This window comes from Neodiprion lecontei, chromosome 2 (genome assembly GCF_021901455.1).
Source record: "Neodiprion lecontei isolate iyNeoLeco1 chromosome 2, iyNeoLeco1.1, whole genome shotgun sequence".
In the NCBI taxonomy this organism is placed as follows: domain Eukaryota; kingdom Metazoa; phylum Arthropoda; class Insecta; order Hymenoptera; family Diprionidae; genus Neodiprion; species Neodiprion lecontei.
Window position 1 is genome coordinate 30,204,907 of NC_060261.1, and position 24,392 is coordinate 30,229,298.

General features: G+C 41.0%; 3 protein-coding genes across 5 annotated transcripts; 1 reads left to right on the top strand and 2 right to left on the bottom strand.

Annotated features, from left to right (window-relative positions):
• Positions 1-10,255: 10,255 nt before the first annotated feature.
• LOC107222240 (coiled-coil and C2 domain-containing protein 1-like) lies at positions 10,256-15,205 on the bottom strand. 3 transcript variants are annotated; one of them, XM_015661511.2, is made up of 12 exons: positions 15,029-15,204; positions 14,787-14,925; positions 14,381-14,493; positions 13,957-14,272; positions 13,479-13,865; positions 12,745-13,119; positions 12,269-12,630; positions 11,986-12,161; positions 11,603-11,869; positions 11,176-11,214; positions 10,846-10,936; positions 10,256-10,628 (listed from the first exon to the last, which is right to left on the bottom strand). In XM_015661511.2, the coding sequence occupies exons 1-12, from the start codon at positions 15,095-15,097 to the stop codon at positions 10,509-10,511; spliced, it is 2,454 nt and encodes an 817-aa protein (XP_015516997.2). In that variant the 5' UTR covers positions 15,098-15,204; the 3' UTR covers positions 10,256-10,508. The 3 variants fall into 3 exon arrangements, with proteins under 3 accessions (XP_015516997.2, XP_015516998.2, XP_015516999.2); XM_015661512.2 differs by lacking the exon at positions 11,176-11,214; XM_015661513.2 differs by lacking the exon at positions 10,256-10,628 and having other exon boundaries at positions 11,176-11,228; positions 15,029-15,205.
• A 4,925-nt stretch (positions 15,206-20,130) lies between these two features.
• On the top strand, positions 20,131-22,415 carry LOC107222243 (V-type proton ATPase subunit d). Its single transcript, XM_015661516.2, has 6 exons — positions 20,131-20,406; positions 20,732-21,082; positions 21,155-21,312; positions 21,385-21,561; positions 21,643-21,720; positions 21,813-22,415. The coding sequence occupies exons 1-6, from the start codon at positions 20,286-20,288 to the stop codon at positions 21,972-21,974; spliced, it is 1,047 nt and encodes a 348-aa protein (XP_015517002.1). The 5' UTR covers positions 20,131-20,285; the 3' UTR covers positions 21,975-22,415.
• On the bottom strand, positions 21,983-24,383 carry LOC107222222 (probable tRNA(His) guanylyltransferase). The gene is made up of 3 exons (XM_015661490.2): positions 23,884-24,383; positions 23,532-23,776; positions 21,983-23,445 (listed from the first exon to the last, which is right to left on the bottom strand). Exons 1-3 carry the CDS (start codon positions 24,242-24,244, stop codon positions 22,945-22,947), a joined length of 1,107 nt encoding a protein of 368 aa, XP_015516976.1. The 5' UTR covers positions 24,245-24,383; the 3' UTR covers positions 21,983-22,944.
• Positions 24,384-24,392: the final 9 nt, after the last annotated feature.

Consider the following 24,392-nt stretch of genomic DNA (forward strand, 5'->3'; position numbering starts at 1 on the left):
GACGTACGACGGGCCGCAGTTGCGGGTGTGCGGGAGCGGGAACGGCGCCGCGACGCTCGCCGAATCCGGGGGTGCGCAGGGACGACGACGACGTCGGTGACGTAGCGCGGGGGCGTCGCCGTCCCGGGCCAATCCTTCGTCGGGGAGTTCGAGGATTGGCGGAGAGTCGACTGGTCCGCCATTGGTTCGAGAGAGCCCGTGCAGACCGCGAGTGAAAAACGCATTAATATTTAAAGTCGTTATTATAATTTTTCACCCCGTCGCGCCCTTCAACCTTCCCCTCACCCGTGCCAACCCCCTCATCGTTCCCTGGATTCGCATTTTTATTATTATTATTTTTTTTTTTTTTTCTCACTCTCTCTTCCTTGTTTTTTTCTTTTGTCTTTCCTATTCTTTTTACTCTTCGCTCTCTTCTGCACGGATTTCAATTTACAGGGGGACAGGAATATAGACCGCTATTCTTGTACGCTCAGCGGGCGCGAAAATTCTCATAACTCGGCTGCCACACCGCGCGATAATTATCCGCAATACCAATCGGTGAAAAAATTAAACTTGGATAATTTATAAGTAATGAATAATTGATCCCCGCGACGCCTCGGGATCATTTGTTGAAATATGCACAAGCAGCTGTGCAAACCGACGTACGTTCGTATCCTTATTACGGTACACATAATATATACCTCTACATATTAAGACACGGTTCACCCGCACCTGCGAAAACGATAAGGTAGGTCTCTCCTCCAATTTCGACTGTGCGGAAATTTTCTTTTTACATTATACCATCGCCGCGTCGTGTCATCGACCTCTATTGAGCAGCAAGGCTGCACGGCTTTCGAAGGAGTTAAACTCAAGCAACGCGGTGCAAGATACGAGGGTATAATCGAGGTAGACGGAAACTTTCGTATTCGGGAAGAAAGTCTGAACGTTATCAGTGCATGATATGGAGGATACAATACGAAGAAGCGGGGAATATATGAAGCGAAATTCGGTACCATGGGAAAACGGGATCGTACGGAGGGCGGGGAGGGGGTCGTAAAAAATCGTGAATTTCGTCCCCGAAAGAGGGAATAGGTAATTTAAAATTTGTTCGTCGCGTGAAATCGCGCGCCAGCAGGCTCGACGAGAAAATAAAGATATAAATCCAGGGTGTTACTATATATAGACCATGTGTAGATCTCAATTCTAGATATGAAAAGTTGTCCCGCGACTCGCTTATACATATTTGGCGTATACGTATGCGTAGGTGTGTTACATATACGTGTACGTTATAGATATACCTAAATAGTATATTTCCCGGAATTCCACGTTTTTTTTTCACCCCGCGTAAATTGCCGCGGGTATATATACGTACGGTATAACAACTGCACACGGCATCAATCTTTATTTTATATGTGTTTAATTCGGTGCAGCTCAGGGGAAAGTAAAAAAGTTCTCCGTTTAAATAAAAATTGATGTAAAATTAAATTCGGTTTACAGTTTGTACCGATTTTCAAATTTGCGTTTATATCAATGTTTTACCCATGTACCGAGTAAACTATTACATTTCACTCTATAAATCTGACAGGAATGAATATGATAAAATTTCAGGAATTGAAAACGCAGTTTTACGCGATATATGGAAAATAACAATTAACCTTAGCATTGGTCACATCTTAGTAGAATCGCGAAACGGTCACGCGTGGTGAAATTCACCCGAAACGTGATATTTAGTTTAAAAAAATGAGTACTAAAAATCTAGAATAAAAATAAAAATATCCAGGTATTATTTAAGGTTCGCATAAAAATCTCTCCCAGTTTTCGTAACCAAAATTGATTGTTTCAAGTATTTGTAAAACACCGGCAGCAAAGTTGAAGAAAATGCCAAAAATGTTGAAAAAAACTCTGGTCTCTGTTTCGCATATCAAGAATGGGGTCACGAGGCCCGTTTCCACGACTAAGAAACTCTACGAAGAATTTGAAAATCGTACGGGGTTGAAATACACCCCCCAAGCTACCCTTCAGAAATATATACATTCCTTATACCCGGTTGTTCTCGCCTGAAATTCCGAAGGCGGTATCTCACCTGCGCCCTTTACGCAAACGAATCCATATTTATTTAACCAAGCTTCCGGTGAATTGTTGAATACGAAGTCGCGTGAAAGGTATGTCAGGGCGCTTTAAGGTCTATCCGCCCGGACGTGGATACGACTCAACGTCGGTCGCGTCTCGAGGTCGAGAGTCTCGTAGATTCGGAAAGGCCCGGGGAAGGTGCGCGGGGGGCGAGGTATAAGGAATTTGCAGACGCTGCTCGATCCGCGACGAACTACACCTACACACGTCCACGTGCACCCGTCGTCCGTTGTTATACTTGTTTCAATACCCATCGGCCGACATATTAATTCCAAGCGAACGAAACGTATAATTATTTATTATTATTGAATTACGCGCAATCCCCCCTCCCCCAATTTCATTCCTTATTAACAGTCAGTCGCAATTAACGGACAAATGGGAAGTAAATTTTCTGCTCTCTGTAGGAATTGGGTACACAACTTGAAAATTCCGCGGTACACTGAGAGAAATTTTTTGTTTCGGTTACCGCTCGGTCCTTGACTATTTTTATTTGTTACCACAATCGAAAAATATTGTTCTAGGTATAAAATGAAAATTAGTTTTCTAGCGTCCGTTACTATTCTTTCTCATTACGATCACTGTTGCTATATTTTCTTGTAACTGTTGCGAAAATTTAATGCTTGATCGACGATAACGCAAAATGGTTAGGCGTACCTCGTTTTTCGTAATTCCAACAATATTCAAACAGTTTCTTTACCGATACCTGTTTTACTGAATTTTTCTGATCACTGTAAACAAATGAAATTTTTCTCAGTGATATAACGGCAATTTGCATTATGGTTACAAACGACTTCCGCGTAGGTCAAGGTCGACGATTACAAAGGATCCCACACATTCTCCTCCGTAAGATGAGGGGGTCCAGGTAGATACTTGTACCGACGAATTCTCCCCGGGCCTCGTGGACGATGCAGACAGCTTTAGGCTCGCAGGGCGAGCTGGGGAAGTAAAGAGGACGGAGGAAACTACGAGAACGCTGAGCCAGCAACCAGGAGCCGTGTGCCAGCCGCATCGATACCAACCAGCCAGCCGCCAGCCAGCCTAATTCTATCCAAGATTCAGGATAAAGCCGAGCTGCCGTTGTGTAGGACCTGTGGATGCGATGTGCGTACGTGTGTGACACGTGGACCTGTAACGGACTGTCACATGACTCGATGACTCCTGTTTCACGCTCGAATACATCTAATACATCGCCGCACGATTCTTGAATGAATTACAAAGTCTTTCGGATAACGACAATTAATATTAATAATAACGATAATGAAAATAATCATGTTCGTACATTAAGGTGCACTTATAATATCGATTGAAACTTAATTTTAGGGACTTTGATAGTATTATTAATATACCTACGCGAAATTTGGACATTTGTATAGCAACTAATCGTTTCCGTCAATGAACATAGGACTCGGAGGTACGATCCATAAACTTCAAATAAAATGATATTTAGTCGACTAAATTTTGGAAATACGTGAAAGGCTTTGCTCGATCGCGACAAGAGAAGCTTTTGCAGTAGAATCAAGGAATTCGCTTGGCTAAATCATCTTGACAAACTAACTAAACAGAAATCGTTGAATCGCAGTCATCGTATTTGCAACAAACAACGGATACCAGATTCAAGTGAATTGACTCCCAACAAAATCTAGTTCGTTGGTTCGATAATTCCTTTCCCTTGTTGTCGATTTCGCAAGTTGAAACATTGACAAACGACTTTCAACTTCTCGCGCGACCTTTCGATTCCCATTAATAACCACAGAAAAATCTATTCTGTTTCGTACAAACAGAAAATATTATTACATACAATATAACACATCGATTTCCTCTGCACGTAAGTATACCTACTTCGCATGAAACTGCAGAATCCATCGGTATAGTAAAAAGACCGCGAAATCGTCGCATATATCAATCAGCGAAGAGGGGCGCGGATGAGCCGCGAATTATTTGTCAGCTGCTCAGACGTCCAATTGTTCACGATTGTAGTCCGGGTACTCGGGCAACGACGGATGACAACGGGCGCACGGAGACTGATCTGTTTGCTGTTTCACCCTCGGTTCACCCTCGAGGGGATTCGCGGATATGCGGTATAATATTGGCTTCGGATGATCTCTGTATCACCGCGGTCGCAGGGATTGAAACAATCGTCGTCGCTGATCGACTCTATAGGAATACGTCCCTCTTTACGTGTGTACGTGCTGTGTACAATGGACATTTCATAACTCGTGCATTTGACTTGCGAATTAATTTCCCAGAAATGACAATTAAATCGGACTCATTCTCTCTCGTTCGTTATACGTATACATATACCCACTGGATATATGGCTGCGATGTCATTCGATCGCTGTGTGCAGTTGTATACGTTTACCTCAAGATTTCGACACATTTCTATACGTTACGCAACTGTGTTCTGATACTCCGTGTTGCCGGATCAAGAGAGTTCCTCATAAATTTAGTAAGAAATTGAAGCTTCTGGAGAAAAAATATGCACAAGTTTTTTGAGGAGAAGTTTCAGGAGTTGTCAATGATTTACGCTTCGCTCGAGATTCTATCGGTAAACCAGGTTCCTGAATTGCTGGTGGAATATAGATCATTTCAAATATAGAGACAGCTTACTCTAAAAGGTGGACTTGTATTTTTACATGTCAATTATATACGTAATGTCGTACAAACTTGATTCAAGATCGTTTTGTCAGTTAAAAATTTTAGGACGAAATTTATGAGGATTTTCTTTATGGATTACGAGAATCTAGGAGGATGTCAAATTTACCCTGGGACATTTGTGCGCCCAGCCATCCGTCAACACTGACTTCTGATCCGATCTGATTCGTTCGTAAAATAGTACCTGACTGCAACGGAGTACTTCGGTGAAAAATTATGAAATTCTACCCATACGTGTACCGAATGAAACGTGGCACAACAAACAATATGCAGACGTACGATAATTTGCACGATATATTATGCAAATAGCGTTTGCACGGCATGAGGTCCTAGACGAGTTTACATAGCTTTCGTACAATTCTGGCTTAGAATTATTGCAGATAAAAATCTGTGTCGAGTGACCGCAGCGAGGGGCGAGCGAAACGCAGGACGCAATCATCTCTAGCTTTGAAATATCGCGGAAAGTGAAGGGAAGAAATGATATATAAATGGAAGGGCCGCCGAAAAGGAGGAGTCCTGCAGGACTCTTCCGGATATCGGGTATATTGCGGTTTCCGGCCAATGACGGAAGTCCCGCCATATTTGTCACTCGTGTACTTTATCAGCGGCCGTATATCTGGATCCATTGTTTCTGACGACCGGAAGACACGATATCGAATACAAGTAGAAAACCAAGTTTCAAACAGGATTTCCATGAAATCCACCATAATACGTGCTATGTTTAATGCGATGTAGAAAAATGATTGCGGAATGTTTTTTTCACGCTTTACCGTTTGCGTATTACTTTGTAAGATGGATTATGTTCACATACACGAGCCGTGTACTGGTAAGAATTCTGCTGAGAATAAAAAATTGAAGTTTCTCTTTCATTTATTAAAAAGTGGTAATCCGGAGGGTTTTGTGTACCCTTCGCAAATATTTGCTTTCAAATTAAACTAATAGTCGGAAACATACGATCTTGCAAAAATTCGCATCAGCTCCGGAAGCGGCCAATTAGCCGGATGTTCAGTCTGCGGTCGCGATAACAGCTATCCCGCGTTTTTAATGGTATTAGAATATTTGAAATTCACGAGCAATATAAAAGGATAAAAGTAACGACAGGTACGTGACCCGGTAACGAAAACTGAATCCTTTTATCGCGTTTAGCTGCTCGCAGCTGATTGTGAGTGTATCAATTGACCTAGGATGTATTTGGAATCGTAAAATGTAAATAATAATTTCGATCGTAATACCTAATGCAAAGTGTTTTAGTTCCACGTTGACAATGAAGAGAAACACCTACTTCGGTAACTTACTGAAAATTTCTTCTCAATTACTATACTTGGACGAATTTCGCGGTGCGCAATCAAGTACGACTAACATATGTGCAATACGCACCTACCCTCGAACTCGTTAATACTGCAGCTGCGATCGCGTAAATAATTGCCGATAAGACGTTAACCGCATTTTACTGTCTCTATCGGGCCTGCGGATGCCCTCTGGCCTTTTTGAAACCGTGCGTAGAGTCTGAACGTGATTCCTCGTCTCGGCGGTTGGACTCTCCTTTTGAAGCTTGCTGCACTTCGCGACTCTAGGGATACAAGGTATAAAAGTATCGTACATACATACGTAATATCGTATAGCCGCAGTAGGATTAACATATACGACACGCATCACGGTACACATGAACTGCCTACGTGTATATAATAAGTTGGGCAGCGACGAAGACGAGGATAAGTGGAGAGGGACGACGGGGGCAGTCGGTGTCGGGTCGCATCTCCAGCCATCTGCCATTTGCACGGGCACGTTGCAACCACTGACGTCACATCCGGCCGAGAAATGCCGCGTTAGCAAAAACTGCGCCGAGGTGTCGAGCGTCGAGCGTCGCATACACGCTTCGCAGTTACATATCAAGTATATTAACGTTATAATGAAAATCATGTGAAAAGTCACGGTCGACGCCGACGTCCCGTCCTCCACCCTTCCTTCTCCGCCTCCCTAGACTGACCGGTATTAATTTTTAATCAACGTCCGATGCGGAAATTTACGTAACACAATTATGCCGCAAACCTGCGTCAACTTGTGTATAATCGGTGCTGCAAACAAAGATTGTAATATTATTGAAATCGTGAGGTATAAAGCGGGGCTATCTTTATTCTCAGCATGACTTTTACCGCAGGTTAATTTCCCAAGATTTTCCTCGTGTATCAATAGACGTGATGATTCTGTTTTCGTGCATTATGCATGGCAGGGAGTGCGGTAAAATATTGAAAATAGTACAACGTGTATCAAGGGTGATACGAAGCCGAATATAATATTATACGCCCGTCGTCCGTACGATTTTTTTTCATCTTTCGCAAGTATGAAGCTGATGCAAGAAATTTCTGTTTTCATGCGAATTTAGCAACAATTTCGGGCCCGCTTCACATGCGCAAAAATGCGTTTCTTCAAACGGGGTCGAACAAAAACGGTTTATTTATGGATATAATTCAACCTGAATATTACAATACATAGTTGCTATGCGAACATACGTATCGAAATATTGTAAAGAATTTTGCTTATCGTATTTGACCGAATGAGTTAAAAATTGTGTACGTATATAATATGGTGTTTGGAGTTTGGACGCTGTTGTCGCGTTCAATTAACATGGATACAACATATGCGACTAGATCTGATTTACGATCATCGGTGGTCGCGACCCTTGCGCGACAATGTTGCACTTTGTAACAAGTGCACGGACGTACGAGTAAGATAAAGATTAAAATATATCGAATCGCGCGTTCGCCGCGAGATGAGGTTATCAGACACGTCGGACCCGCTAACCTTTTCCCACCTCGTCATCCACCCCCCGAGCCGATGCTCTCTTCGACGATCAAAATATACACTGTTATGATTGTAGGTATACATGTACTTGCTCCCTAATTGTTGCGCGTTCGGTACCTCATTAATAAGTATATACACACGCGGTTAGTCAATATTTACGCGATTCTCATCCTACGATTTCTCCGCCTAGCAGTTGTAACAATATTTCCGATCCTTGCATCGATGAAACCTCGTCCAACGACTCGCGTTAAGAATATTCACACATTACACATATCTTGTATACATATCTTGGACAGGCGGTTGAAAAAAATGTTTATTCTCCGAGTTGAAAAATCTTGTTAAAAATCGAGTTAAGCTTGAAAAAAGAAAAAGATCCTCAAAGTTTCGATGCTCTTTTCCCACTATTGAGAGGCGCCTATAATTTTTTTTTTTTTTCTCATAGACTTATTTATAGGGTATATTTTTTTTAACGCCATGTTGAATATTCCATCATGAAAAATTGAAAATATGTGAGTAAAAAAGTATTTTCAATCCCAGATTTATCTGTCTTAAAGTTTGATTTTTTTTTTTTTTTGGATCGTTACAAAATTCAAAAAGATGAAGCTCTGAAAACAAATAAAAGCTTATAAGAAAAAAAATAAAAAATTCAAAATAAATTATCGGCACCCCTTAATTGTGAGAAAACAACATTGTAACTTTGAGGATCTTCTTTTTTCAATGTTAACAGTTAAGCTTTTTCAACTTGGAGCCTAAACATTTTCATGAACGACCAGTCTAATATACCTATACCGTATATGAAATAATATCGCTGCGAACGACGATATATGAGAGATGCAAAAATTTTACTTAGTACAGGCGAAATAAGATCGGACCGCGGCAGTATGAGAGATATATATATATATATATATATATATATATATATATATATACACACACACACATAATACATACGCACACTCGCATGTATATTATACTTTCATCGGCGCCTTTTTCTCTGCCGTCCATCCATCCATATTTCTCCCCTCGCTTTATTTTATATTTTAAAATGCGAGAGGCGCGTGAGCGCGCGGCGTTTCACGTACCGTATACATAATTTTACTGCGACTACTTGATACGTACGAGAGACTACCGAGAGTCTCTTGATGCGACGATACGCCTGTGTATGCGTAACGCGTACATAGTACATTTACGCACATATTCATACTCCGCGATGTAGAAAGAGGGTAAAAAGGGTTACGGCGAAAAGGGCGAGATGGGGGGGCAAGGGTTGAGCGTAAACATCGTTAATTTGCACGCGGCCTGCCTCCCGTGGACCAAAAGGTCAACACCGGGTCGGTGGGTTGTAGGTACGTGGTACGTACCTACTACTCGGTAACTCGGCAAATATTCGTCGGCGAATCGTGTAATTCGCGTTCTTGCGAACATCGGCCTGCAACGAACGTGTGGCAGTAGGAGCTGCCGCACTTTAGGCAACCCTTCGCTGTTCGATGCCCTTTCCGAGGGACCGCGTAGCGCCAATTGTCTAATTGGCAAATAAATCGCTTTGTTTCCCGACGATCTCGGCTGTCCCGATCCGCGGTTTGGGTATACGCGTCCACATAGACGAGTTTACGCACACAATAGAAAACTAACGGGGAAGTGCAGCGATCGGCACCATTTCCCCTCTATCTCTCTATCTCTCACTCTCTTTCAACTGGTACCGAAGAGATACCCGCTGTGCCCAGTTGGCATAGAGTGTTCGAGTCACCGGGGGTCGGTTTTGCCTGCATTCAACCTGCACCAACTTTCGACTCGATATTGACCTGTCGCGTAATCGATCGCTCTTCACAGCTCAGATCTCACCGACAGCAGGCCGAAGGGATTTCAGGGTAACACAAAGCATCGACTTGATGGGATGTCGGACAGCCGTCAGACACGGCAGTTTTTCATTCTTTTATCAAGTAATGAAGTTTCTTCGGAACTTGGGATGCGATAGGGTTTAAGATTGTGCTTGTGGTTGCTATCATGTCCTGAAGTTGAAAGAGATTTCATTATTTGGAATATGTAAGAATTGTAAAATACGATTAACAGTATTTAACGGAGATCCGACATCACAGTTGCGCAATCATCATTTTAACAATAACACGATAACAAGGCGCGATGAATGATTTACTCTCCTCGTCGCGACTCATGGTCCAGTGATTCATTGATTGGCATAGAATTCAATGGTAGGATATTCGGGTTTAAGTACGATTTCAGTTGAGTTCCTCCGTGCGAGTGAAGCACCTGTCGGCGGTTGAAAACTTCCCGAAATCGTTTATTCGAACATAGCCGGCTAGGCGCTTAAGGCAACCCCGGTCTGGTATGGTCGCCAGGAACGAGGGGGAAGCTATTATCGAACAATGCGTTGTTAGCTGAATTCATCCCGTCTATTGTTCTTATCTAGGAATCGTAGATACAGCTACATCACATCGCGCTTATATATCTATCCCGCTCTGCAGCGGGCAGGATGCAATTGATTGCACTGTATCTGTAGTGCATACACGTAATTATAGCAAATAGACCGTACACGTAAAATACGTTACTGTTGTATTTATATATGCGTAGAGTTGATAACGAGTAACGGGTTTAATCATTCTGTTATTAAATATATTCAGCGGTAAGCTATTACATATAATATTCGTTGCGGCAAAAATAAAAATCTCTCCAGATATCATGGTACATCACTTTGCTCATAGATATACATACATATATACATAAATACATATTATATAAGTGATATTAAAATATATAATTTGTAATGCTAAGAGACACGGTATGCGGAGGAAATAGTTTGTGGCATTGGCAATAAGTAATTAGTAATTAAACGTTGTGCAATTCATTATTACTACTACCAAAATTCGTCTGTCATTGCAAATGATTATCACCAGTCCCAAAGGCATTTTGATCCCAAACTTACTTATCGATTAATGATCGATCACCAACCACTTGTCTGTAACTTGTTCGACCTGTTTTGTGAGAATTGGATTTCTCACCCGTATCTTTACTTCCAACTTGCCTCCCGCAGGTTTTCTTCCATCCATTAGCTGAAATAAATCAGCAAATACCGATAGAGTGAGAAATGTTCGACTAACAGTTAAAATAATCCACCAAATTTTCGTGCTCTCCTGATAAAGGTAGTTTTATACATACATACGGTAACATTACGGTTGTCGCCAAGATAAAGTTTTGAAAAAATTTCTGATATTTATTCTTTAGTTAAATGTTCATTGTATCACTGCGATACTGCTTCTGGAAACTTACCGGAAAGGTGTCGTGAAGAATGCACTTTGTTTCCAAAGGGTGCAACTTTACCGTCACGGTACCCAAAAGACTATCACTTCGGAAAAACCCTCTGAAATCAGAAGTAAAAGCATAATCAACATTTTGGTTGGGCTGCTCTACATTCATCATATTCCTTTCATAACTTTAGATGACATTTCAACTGATCCTTAGAAAAAAAAAACAAGTTGCTCTTACGACGATCTCGCAGGCTTGAGGAGAACTTGGAATTTGGAATTTGGACATTTTATGTTACATGCGACATGTATACGACAAAGCTTGTTTCATACATAATGTAGGAAGATTTCCTACCTTGGGTGAGTGCAACACAGGACGGGATTCAACGAGCATCTGCAAGCAACATCCTATTCTATTTACTAAGATAATCTAATTCTAAACCGAATGTGCAATGTTTATTATAGGTGAGAAACAATATTTACTTTTACTAGTTTGAATCAATAAATTGTCATCAACGACTCAATAAAACCCAATATACAATGAATTAAGTCATGCGCCAGGGTTCAAGTATACGTTTAAATTGATTTGCATTAACGTTGGAAAATTTTCCATTCGTAACTTAACTTTACTAATATAACTGGAATTTATCTAACGATTCCGATGCAAGACTATGAACTGCGTTGACGTAACACAGGGTTACAAATGTCACAGAATATCCAACAGTAAAAAAAGGGCAATGACTGAAAAAAGAGATAAATGTACAAATTGAACATTGAATTACCCTTTCGCCCAGACTTCGCATTTCAGACTGTGTCTTTTGAAAACTCGCTGGCATTGTCTTGCCGTACGATCGAGAGCCCCGCTCAATGGAAACACTGCTTCATATTCCGGGTTGTTGCTATCCCTGACAGTCGATGTTCTATCTGATGGGGGATTTTCTGAGGGATACGGGAACTTAAACATGACATAGGTATCCGCTTCACGTGGATAATTGACCCCCCTCGCTATAGTAATCTCTATGTCGTTGTCACCGAGGTCTGTACAGCACCTACGTCACAATGAGTGCCATTTAGAAAAATAAGTATGAATTATCGTGATCCACAAATCTGTATACTAGTATTCCAGGATACGTAATTGTGAACGAGATAAGTGACTATGACTTACTGCACAATGGCAAACGACTTGGTCTCGTAATGATGCACCGGAGGTGGAAGACCGTCACGACGTTTCACCCTTAGCATGTCGAGATCACGGGTATAGCCAAGAGCCATACGTTCCCACCTATTGTAACCGGCAACATCACCAATAGCTTTGGAATGATCTCGCGATGCTAGACAAGTCTGTAAATAGTTGCGAATAATCGTTCCATAAATTAGCAGGTACAATTATCTAGTTTCGTTGTCAAAGGTTATTCAACATATCTGAACTTGTATCTTTGTCACTGTACCTTTATATGTTTCACCAGCTGCTTTTCCATGTTTTCGTATATCTGCTGGTCGTCACCATCTCCCTCAATGGCTACGGAATCTTCGCTTGCGACAACGACAAAGCTGTCTGGATCATTAAGCTCATTCAAGCGCAGCTTTGCAAGTGGTGATAATGGTACAGAATTCATGTCGACTGGGAGACCGCCTATACTGGCCTGTATTAAGGGCTCCATCCCTTTCGCCTGCCTTAAATATGTTCTTGCCAATTCTAAATCTCCATCCTTTTTCGCAGTTAGTGCAGCTTGTTTAAGTTCGTGCTGACGCATTTGAAGTTCTGATAACTGCTTATCAGCTCGCGTACGACCCTGCCTTTGCGGCATCGCTGTCGATAGTTTATTCGTATTACAACAAGAATAGAGAAACTAATAAAGTTTATGAAGACTGTAGAAGTAAATGAACTGTTTTATCTTTAAACTTGGTGCTTTAAAAATTTTACCTGGCTTTGTTCGTGGGGGTGGAGCTGGGGCTTTCCTCTGTGGTGTAGATGTGGGATCCGCCTCCTCAGAGGGCTCAGGCTCAGGAATCGGTTCTGATCCTGGTCCTGGTTCAGCAGCTGCTTTGGGTGGAGATGTGTTTCCTACTAAAGTACCTAGTGGGGGAAAACCAGGAGGTGTGGGCAAGTCTTCCAAATCGATTGGCTTTCCACGCTCATGTATCTTAATAGCTTCTTCAAATTGCTTGCACAGACGTCCATACATTCGTACTTTTGCACCCTTTCCATCTGTTTCAGCTGTAACTTTCATGCGCCTGTAGACCTCCAAGCGTTCTTTCAGAGCCGAGCCAAGGACATCACCACCACTTGAGACACTTACTGTTTCGGAAATTTTTTCAGTTAATAAATAAACCCTGATTCTGGCAGAACAGCAGTAAAGCTGTTTTTTCTCATGCAGCAAACAGCTGGATGCAGCAGCAGCAAAAATGCTCTGATCGGTCATTAATTCTGGTGTTTTCTTTAGCATTTTGTGTACATGAAAATTGATATTCATAGTAGTAATAACCTGACAGTCTACAGCACTTGGTTTTGCTGCATACAGCCGAAGCCCCCTCCCACGTACATACGTAGCAAGCAGCCAATGAGAGCATTTTGCTGTTACTGTATCTAACTGTTTACTGTACGTGGAAAAGCAGCTTCAGATCTTTTATAGGAAACACAGTCATCTATATAAATACCAGGAGAGGACGCCTTTGGTGGAGGATCATTTTGGGCCTCGCTGTCTTCCTTTCCAGCAGTGGCAGGAGGTGCACTATCTGGAGCAGTCTTTGTAGGAAGTGTTGGGGTAGGTGGCATGTCTGACAAATCAATTGGATCCCCCGCGCCAAGAGCCTCGACAACAATATCAAATTGTTTAGAGATACGAACTAGCTTGATAGCCTCATCAGTGTTGCCTGCTTTCTTCCAGGCAACTGCAGCGAGCTGATACTCGCGCTGGCGCTCTTTCAGTAATCGCAAAGTTTCCTCAGCTTTTTCAGCAGGTGGTGCGGGCACAGCAGCAGGTGCAGCATCAGGTGCAACAGGAGTTGCTTCTGGAATAGGCGTGGAATCAGCTGGCAATTCTTCTACAATATAAAGAGAAATAAAGTTTAAGCTCTGTAAAAATGGGAACGGATAAAAAGTATATCTAAAAAAAATTCAGGTTGACAAAATTACCTTTAGTAATAGGGCCAGTGGCGGAAGGAGGAAGTAGCGGTGGTACATCTGCAGTGTTAATTGGGTGTCCATGTTTGGCACCCACGAGCATTTCCTCTAAGGTTTTTAACCCTCTACTAAATCTTCGAACACGACCAGGCTCATTTTCAGCTTTAGCCTTTATTACAGCTAGTTTGTAACTCGCTAAGCGCTCTTCTAGGAGTTTCACTGTTGCTTCAGTCTCTGTCTCGTTAGCCTCAGCAACAGGGCGCTCCTGCTCATGCTCAGGGGTTGATAGTGCTGTAGGGTCTTCGCCTGTCAGCTCGTGCAACTCGTTCTGTACCAAAATGATTTAAAAAAAAATTGATGATGGCTGAACACTGCCAGGCCCAATTACAGTTAAAAAAAAGTTTATACATAATTTAAGAAGTATAAGAAAATTTACCAGAAGATCAGGGTCATCATCATCTCCTGATAGCTCCTCATCATCACCAATATCCTTCATACTTTCTGCAACCATGACATCCAGCCGTGCACTTGGTAGCACTTTTGGCGCATCTGAGGAAATGAATGACATGTTGACAAACAAATGCAAATATCATTTAAAAATTTAGTGCTGAGAAATAAAAGAACAATAGAGCACGATTCGTGGTAGAAAAAAAAAAAAACAACAGAATTTAAAGCGAATCAGAGGCGTGGCGCTAATAGATTAACTTGTTGACAAATAGCAATTAAACGTGTTGATTTAGCAATACACGTACACATGTGAAAGTGATTTTTGCAGGCATTAATGAAATCAATGAAAAAATTACTCCACACGAAATGGAGTTACTGGACAAATAAATACATGCCTTTGCGACGTTTTGGTGTTTTGTCATTGCCTGAAGTCAAAGCGGCCAACTCTGCTTCAAAATCCTCGTCATCGTCGTCGCCTAAGTCATTCATACCGTCGAAGCTGTCGATTTGACCGGGCACGTCAAAAAGTCCATACTATGCGCAAAACATGACTTATTAGTCATAAAATACTCCAACAATCGTCGTTACTAAACAACGGCCAGAGTTTCAGGCGGTTTAATTCGGAATACTTAATTACCTGAGCTAGGCCTCCGTCACGACCGGCAGGTCTCGTTCTCCGTTTAGTTTCCTTCTTAGCACCAAACATTTTACAAGCTTGTTACGAATCTTTACACGGTAGAAAATCCGACAAAAACTCGTTCACAACAGCGCAGCTATGCGTATCAACACCATTACTAATAACTTGTCAACTCGATTCGAGGTATCGCCGCTAGAGGCAGTGACTGACGGTGGCCAGAGCACAGACTTGAATAGACTAGGCTGGATTTTCAAGGGCGTCAGTCAAAACTGCGTGTGGTTGAATCAGTGGTTCTGAGTTGCGTTTTCATCCTAAGAATTAAAAAACCTAGGATTGTTAATTGAAAGTAACGAAATAAATTACAAATATGTTAACATATGATGTTATTGCAGCAAGAATGATGGAAAACAAATTTAACTGCAAAATTTTCATTGGTTATCAGTGTGCACACATTCATACAAACGCTTTTTCACATGCGACGAATAAAACAATCGCATTATTCTTATACAATAATACTCAAAACACTTAAACTAATGTTGGCAACAGAAGTTACGTCGGAAATACTTGGCAAGTATCGGAAATACTTGGCAAGTATCGGAAATACGAACTGAAGTAATTCCGACGTAAATTTTGTTACCAACATCGAAATCAATTTCTGGTACAATCCTCATAATTGTCAACAGACCCTTGATAAGTTCTGTAAATTACTGATCGGAGAAATGTCTTGCCTCAAAAAAGATACTCTGCCAAGCTGCCTCAGATAAAATACTTCTCTGATCAGAAATTTGACACATTTTAATTCGATTTTAGCACAATTTATCAGCGCTTCATTGAAGATTTCGGAAATCATAGCAGAAATCGCTTCAGATGTTGGTGAAAAAAGTTTCATCGAAAATACGATAGATTTGATTAGCTGGAATAGACAAAAGTTTTGGTTAGCTGAAACAGACAAAAGCTTTGATTTGCTGAAACATTAAAAGGTGTGATTAACTGAAACAGACAAAAGGCATGATTAACTGAAACATTTTAAAAGTTTGGTTAGCTGAAACAGACAAAACATGTGACTAGCTAAAACAGACGAAGTTCGATCAGTACAATGACAAAAGTGCGTGCACCGACAAAAACGATGTCGTGCTCAAAGTCAACATTCGCGAAAACAGTTTTCTACTCTATCATTTCTATGATTGATCAAAAATTATGAAGTTTTCGAATGAAAATTAACTTTTTACCTGGAATTCCTAAAATAAATATTTTGTTCAAGTTAAGATTCAATATTTCTGGGTATGCTTGTAAAAACAATTAGTTTGTCGTCATGAAACAAAAGACAATACAATCACTAAAAAATACTTTTGTACACTTCAGATATGTTTTATAAATACTTATGAAAAGATTCTTCACTATCACTGTACACTTCGCGATTTTTATCCCCATGAATTGACCGCCAGCTTGCGAATACCGCGCTTTCTCTTAGAACTATACAGTAGCAAGTCAACGCGCAAAAGGCGCGTTCAATTTATATTTGAAAATATTGTTGTTGAGAAAATTGATTGAAAAGCTGGAGGCTTAACACATCGAGAGTGCTTTACTTTTTCATATATTATTAACAAAAGTGCTAAGCAAAAGGCATGAGCGATCGATTCGCGTCATCAGGGTGCAACAATTTTGCTCACATATAATTGCTTGACTTTTTTGTGAATTTTCCAGTTAAAAAATTCAGAATTACCTGACATTTGCGCGGTTTTCCCGGTTTTCGCGGTCTGTCGCGACCCTGATTATCAATCATCGCCCAAAAGGCGTATCTGATTCCCGTGATTAATCTACGCGTAAATTGGCGCGACCGATTAACCTGTCAAAAAACCTTAAGTATCTAAGACTTGTCACAAAATTCTGGAGAAATCCAATCCGCATCTGCGTCTTTTTGAATGCGACACGTTGCGATGCGAATTGTTGTTCTTAGATGCGAGTCAAGTCTGGGAGGGGGGTTGGAGGACATGCATTATTGTGTGGCGTGACAGTCGGTGGTCCTCTTCGACGCGACGTCTTCAAGCTCAGCATCTCTCCCCATCCGGCGTACCACGGAACGCGATAGATAGTCGAGAGATGCGTTTTGCCCATTCAGACGATCACAGAGATGAATTGAATGACATAATTGTCGATAATGACTAAATAATTAAACTGAATGACGGCTAGAAAATGATTGCAGAGCGACCAGAAATGAGGAATTGAACCTCGTTAAAATTTGAAAGCTCACTAATACTTCGAAGACTCTTATATTCAAGTCTTTTACGTGTTTCTGGAGGAAAATCACTGTGATCATTTGACGCTGTGGATTGCAAAAGTTAGTAACATCGCGACCTTCTTAACCTCGCCTTATTCCCAACGGAACCACCCAATGGAAATGTTAAAAAGAGATTCACACGTACAATCTGCATTAAACGCCGCGACGGATCCCAAAACGACCACCTACCTACCCGATTACCTATATTCGCTCTAAACGATTCTCCATTCTTTCCAACACACATCATTCTTCTTCATTTGCGCCGTGGTCACTGTGACTTACTTTTTCATTGGTTATCTGTGGGGACCAAAATGTTTTTATACCGTAGTCAGCGAAAATAATATTTTAGTGATTGCTGCCTGACTATCGGTATATCAACCTTTTGTAAGATCAATTAAAAACATCCTGAATGCTAATTAGCATTTTTCTAAGCGAGCTAAGCCTGCAGTTGTTCGATAGTTGCTGGGTATAAAAAAAATTGAAAATGATTCAAGATATATCACATAATTTGATTACGTTACGATCTACCAAACTTTGAAATACTATCGATTAAACAATCATTGGAATATGTTTAAGCCTCTGATTGACCCACCACTTAAACGACATCATTCAAAGATTCAAACATAGTTAGATTATTATATCTATAGCTAAACACGATTTGTTGTCGAGGAAGTAATGATAAACTGTCGCGATGCTCATTCCACTTTCAACAACATGCAAAATTTTTAACTTTGAGTAAACACAGTAAAATAGGTCAACCGTAACAAAAAAAAAGAAACGGTCCAACTTAAAGTCGAGCACTGTTGTGATCACGAATGAGCCTATCTATACAGCTAAAAAATTGAAGATATGTGTAACAATTGTTACCGCCACGCCACATGATAAAGGAGTCCCAGGGAAATACCCGTAACCTAACACATGCAAACTCACCAACGTTGCTGAGTAATGGAGAAGTTACTCGGATGTCTCTGCTTAACTCTGAAAAAGCGAAAAAGGAACCTCGAATTAATTTAGCAAGCTGGATTTTCAGTTGTCAGATAAATTATTACTGTGGTCTACTTCCATATTTAGTCACTGCGTGTTACACAGTGACAAAAATTAGATTTCAAATGTACCACATTGAATTATCAAACAATAATTAAAATAAGTTGTCTTACCTCCTCCGGGTTGCTCCACACTTTAAATGTAGTAGTTCTCGAAGCATCTCACGTTGTATGGTGGTGACACACTTTTTACACTACAATAAGAAGATAACAAAATATTAGTTGCACAATATGTTTGGATCAAATTTCATGTCAGTACAGACTATGTCGAAATAGGATATTTGCATGATATTTCAGTGATTCCTGGTTTATTTGTAAATGAACTGCAGAAATTAATTAACACTAGAGGGCTAATAAAGTAAGCACAGATATTGAATAAATGCATAAAATTAGGGAGCAGTTAAAATCATTTACGATAAAACGGGACATGGAATTTAAAAATCATACTGAATATGTACCTTTCAGTTTTATTCACTGCATAGCGTGTGACTTAATTTTTAGTTTGTTGTCAGAGATAGATTGATTGGGTTACGTCATTCAGATCATGACTAAATGTGGTTGATAGTGCTGTAGTACAGTGTGCCCCTGTTAACAGGTAAAAAATAACAACATTTTATTAGTATTTGTTTTGCAAAATTAATATATAAGATGTGGAAAAATGACTGATTTTTGTACATATAATGAAGGACTGAATACCAATCAATTTCAACTAACTGACAAATTTTTCAAATTGAAAGTTTTCAAAGCAAAACCACAACGAAAGATTATCGTGGAATTTTCTTGTCATGAAACGATTGTGACTATGCGGCGTAATAATTGCACTCGATTCCAAGCCCATTCACACTTTTTGTGTTGTAGCTGGCTTATAAACGGACTGAGTTAAACTTGCTAAACAATAAAACTACGCATTTACCGAAAGTCAGGGGCACAAACAATAACAAACAATAACAAACGACACCCGATGCAGAGAATCGAGAATTGAAATCGTTAAGAAGTTGCACGAGAGAATGAAAATTTGATACACAAAACTCACCTTCGATGTCCCCGGCTGTTTTTAATTAGTAACTCGGTTCTTTTATGGACCATACACTGCACGTCATTCGCACATTATTCACAGTGAGTTTCGGGGAAGTTCAATGATCAAACTACATTACACAGCCTTTTTTTAACCATAAGATATCGGTGCTTGACTATGTCCCGAATAGTCAAAGCCTGTACACAGCAATCTGAATTCTCGATATACGGCTCACGTAACTTCACTACGATTGCTCGGAAGCGAGTGACACCGCACTGCGCTCAGAAGCAATTCCCGAACGGTCGGAAACGCAATGCGAGCTACACACAGCGCCGTCAGATTTTCGAAAAATTGCCGTTGCACGAGAATGTAATTGGGATTCACTGACCTAACCACGCAAGTTTCAACGCGTGGCATTTTGCCGTTGCACCGGTACCTATTTTCATGAACGTCTTTTTGCCGCCAGCGGCGTGGGGCTGCGTCAGTTTGACATCCGTAAAAATCCAGCCTTATAAAATATTTAGATCGTTGGAACGCTCTTATCAGCCGCTTGAAGTCAACATTTAGGCCCAGTTCCACAACTTGACATTAAACTAAATAAACCGAACGTCGGCATAGTGCTGCGATAGCGTTAGTAACTTTGAACCGTATGAAGTAAGCAGTCTGAATCACGGTCTTATCGACTGTTGGACAAGATTCGCTGGTTCCGCGACTCCTCGTAACTCACACACTCGCGTACGGTCGCCAACGTCACGTTATCAGCTAGTCATATGATCGACGAGAGAAAAAGTGGGCGAGTCTAGCCCAAGCTCCGAAGTGTCGTTCACGTCGCTACCATAATCACGTCGTTTCATTAGTTCCGCGCGCCGATTAAGTCGCGATATCCATCTAATATATTCGTGGAAAAGAAGAATCACCAAAATGAACGGGTGTATGTTCAACATCGACGGTGGATATTTGGAGGGCTTGTGCCGCGGCTTCAAGTGCGGTATCCTCCAGCAGAGTGACTACCTAAACTTAATTCAATGCGAAACCTTGGAGGGTACGTAATAACTGACTGGCTATCGTAATAGTTGCATATTTTCCGATGTTGAAACGCGCAGTCCAAATTCACCGGCAAAGTCGATCCGGTTTCCGCGATATTTGACGTCCCACGGGATCCGATGCACCCCTATTCCCTCTTGATCAAGGTTACGCCCACCTTTACTTCTGCTTCTTACCTCTTGGGCACTCCCGCGACCTTGGAGCAAAAAATAATGGCGAAATATATCTCTGAGGAGAACTTTGCCCAATAACTGGACCTGTTTTCCAATGTTCTTGTAAATACGAGAATGAATTGTTCATTCACCTAATGTGCTCGTATTTAGATTTGAAGCTACACTTGGCTGGAACTGACTATGGTAGCTTCTTGGCCAATGAACCATCCCCTCTATCAGTGAGCGTGATCGACGACAAGCTACGAGAAAAATTGGTCATCGAGTTCCAGCATTTGAGGAATCATTCGGTTCAGCCATTGTCCACTTTTCTGGATTTCATTACCTACAGCTACATGATCGATAATATTATCCTCCTGATCACTGGGACCCTGCATCAAAGACCCATTTCCGAGCTGATTCCCAAGTGTCATCCTTTGGGAAGCTTCGAACAGATGGAAGCTATCCATGTAGCAGCTACTCCTGCTGAACTTTACAATGCCGTGCTTGTCGATACGCCACTGGGTCAGTTTGTGATCTACTTGCATTTATGATCCATTAAAGGATGTGTTTTTAATGGTTTTATTGCATCCACAGCTCCATTCTTCGTCGACTGTATCTCCGAGCAGGATCTTGATGAGATGAACATTGAAATAATCAGGAACACACTTTACAAAGCTTACTTGGAGGCTTTTTACAAGTTTTGCCTTGCCATTGGCGGAACTACTGCTGATACCATGTGCGAAATTCTAGCAGTACGTTCCTCGCTTTCTTTTACTTCAATCCCTTTTTCATATTAGTAATCTGTTGTTTTCTGATTACAACAGTTTGAAGCTGATCGCCGAGCCATTATCATAACAATCAACTCATTTGGCACAGAGTTAGGAAAGGATGACCGTGCTAAACTGTATCCACGATGTGGTCGTTTAAACCCTGATGGACTGGCTGCACTGGCCCGTGCAGATGATTATGAGCAGGTTAAAGCAGTTGCGGAATATTATGCGGTAAGTGCTATAAATTCACTGCTCACATTGATTGGAATTTCCTGAGAATATTGACTTTAATCAACAATGTTGTATCCAAAGGAGTACAGCGCATTGTTTGAAGGTGCCGGAAACAATCCAGGAGACAAGACTTTGGAGGATAAGTTCTTTGAACATGAGGTACTGGAACAGTTTTGTCATATGTAAGATTTTTAGGATTTTTTGATTTTCCTGGGTGTTTCACTTCGCTTTTCTTTTGCCTCGTGCAACAGGTTCGCCTCAACATGCAAGCATTTCTACAGCAGTTCCACTTCGGAGTGTTCTACAGCTACTTGAAGCTGAAAGAGCAAGAATGCCGCAACATTGTGTGGATTTCAGAGTGCGTAGCGCAGAAACATCGTGCTAAGATCGACAATTACATCCCAATTTTTTAATTCACAAACTGCCACCAAGAAAACGTAATATTCCGTATCTTCGAAATACCAATCAATGGAGGCAGATCAATGTAATCTTCAGTCTGCAATTCAATTCCAAGCTAGTTTCACAACTTACACACTCTGAATTCTGATCAGTTTACTGCATCGCTACAGTCTTTGCAACCAACAACTAGACCTAGATATTACACGAAAAATGCCATGATTTCGTTTGCAGCATCATTTCGTTATTACTTCCGTGCCTCTCAGTTAGAATAAACAAATATTTACTTCTGGTTAGAGAATTATTTCATGTATATAGTGTATTTTATCGGTATAAAATTAACCACTTACCATTGTCTTATACATATAGTATTATTTCACGGTGTGATTGTTAATTTAATAATAACTACATATTGTATAAACTCGTAAGTAATAAAATTGTAACGCATTCCACGTCAATAGTCTTCAGACTGTGATTTTTTTTTCCAATTTATTTCTGCTTCTTGTTTTCTTAGTCAATGTTGAAAATATCTCTCCAATCTCTCGCACAATTATTCTTTACTTTTTACGTCTACGTAAGTAAGAACAGATCTGCGGCTTTGAATAATTTATGGTAAGCTGTGTGCCTTGAGCTCAAAATTGTGCAGCATTTGCAGTTTCATTCATTAGCTCGAGAACAGGGTGAGGAACATTCATGAAAATCTCACACCACGCATATGAACAGATATCCACTAAATTTTAACTCACGGAATGTGCTCCAGTCAAAAGATATAGCTGCAATATGTGTCCCCCTATCGAATGGCTCACTAGCCGTCACTCGACATTGGCAGGGTACTGAATTATAAAACTTGGCAAAATATTTCAATTACTAATAACATTATGTGAGGCAAAGATAGAGGGTCCCACATCGTTTTCCTTTCACAGAGAACTAGAGCATCTTCCATTGGTTTTAAATTAGTGCAGATTTTCCTGTTTTCGATTAAATAACTTATGGCTTACATCGGGCTCTATCACTCTCAGATGGTTCACACTGCATTTTGTGTTTGTCCGCTTCTGGGTTTCTCTCAGTATTTCCATCCTCGTTCGACGTATTCAACGTATTCAGTGCATTTAGGGTATTAGGACGACCAGTTACAGCCGGAGTTTTATTGTTTACTTGGTGATGAGTGGCATGACCTGGGTGCACCACATGGACTGCTGAAGGCTGAGGAAGTGGGGGGTTGCTTGGAAGACCAGAGGGCTGAAAAGTGGCCAAGCTTTTCAATCCTATAACTTCTGGATTTTCCTTCCAAAATCGATCCCCAATAATGTCATCAACCAAGGCTACGACCAAGGGCTTCAGTCTGCCATTACCGTCAGGAACCAGCTTTCGGACCAGTGTGGTTCCTTTCCTGAATGTGGGTGGTTCGTTGTTGTAGTTGATGCCAAACTCTTGGAAAAGTAATTCATTTTTATGAGCAGCTAAAGTGCCTCTTAATTTTTCTTCCGCCTGTGATGAATAAATAAAAAGATACATTAAGAACCGAGCTACAAAACCAATTTTATATAACGATAAATTGATTTGATAATAATCACTTGAGTTGCAGTCATTTTTCTCTTCAGGACAAGATTCCAGAAACAGGTATTGTATAAATTGTTGACATGGACATCAGCTTGGCGCCAAGCAAGATAATCCCGCAGATTTTTATCCGTTGGATAAAGAACAACTCTGGCATCAAAAGAGGGTGGGTAGTGGAGTTCTCTGCCACGAAAGAATCTTGGCCAGTGATAGACGTAGGCAGAGGTGAAAAGCGAGTTGACATTGGACATCAGCTTGGAGCCTAAGTAGAGCAGCAAGAGATAAATGATACAAATGGCTTATTATGCAATGGTACGAGTTGTGGTAGAGTGGTAGTAGGAAGGAACATGCGAACCCGCGTATACATACCTCTGCGCTTAAAGAGTTGAGTATCTTTTCTGAAAACGAAGGAGTACTCGTCACTTTGTCCGTAAGAGAGTACGATCTCTCTGAAATCGTCCATAACAGTAACGGCGGCTCGGTTCATCAGCTCCAAAGCAGCAATGTCATTCGGTTTGACGAACTGGTGGGCTTCAGCAAACTTGGAGAAGCCTCGTCCATCAATACGAACGACGATCCAACAGTTCGGCAAGCACTTATCCTCTACCTCGAAGTCCTTAACGTACTCGTACTTACTTTTTGCCATCGTTAATGCAGTTAAACTCAAGGGCTTGTTTATAACCATTTGCGCACTCGGACTAAAGACGTTTCTAAAGAGAGTAGGTTTCATCCGCAACTTTTATTGTTTACCTCTGTATTATTGTCAGTTGTCATTGTTTGGAACGGTTATGTCGCCGCGGTGCATCTTTTTCATTATTTAAGGTTACGATGCCGCAATCATCGCGCGATATTCTGGCGCTCGACTGTTGGCGATGCGC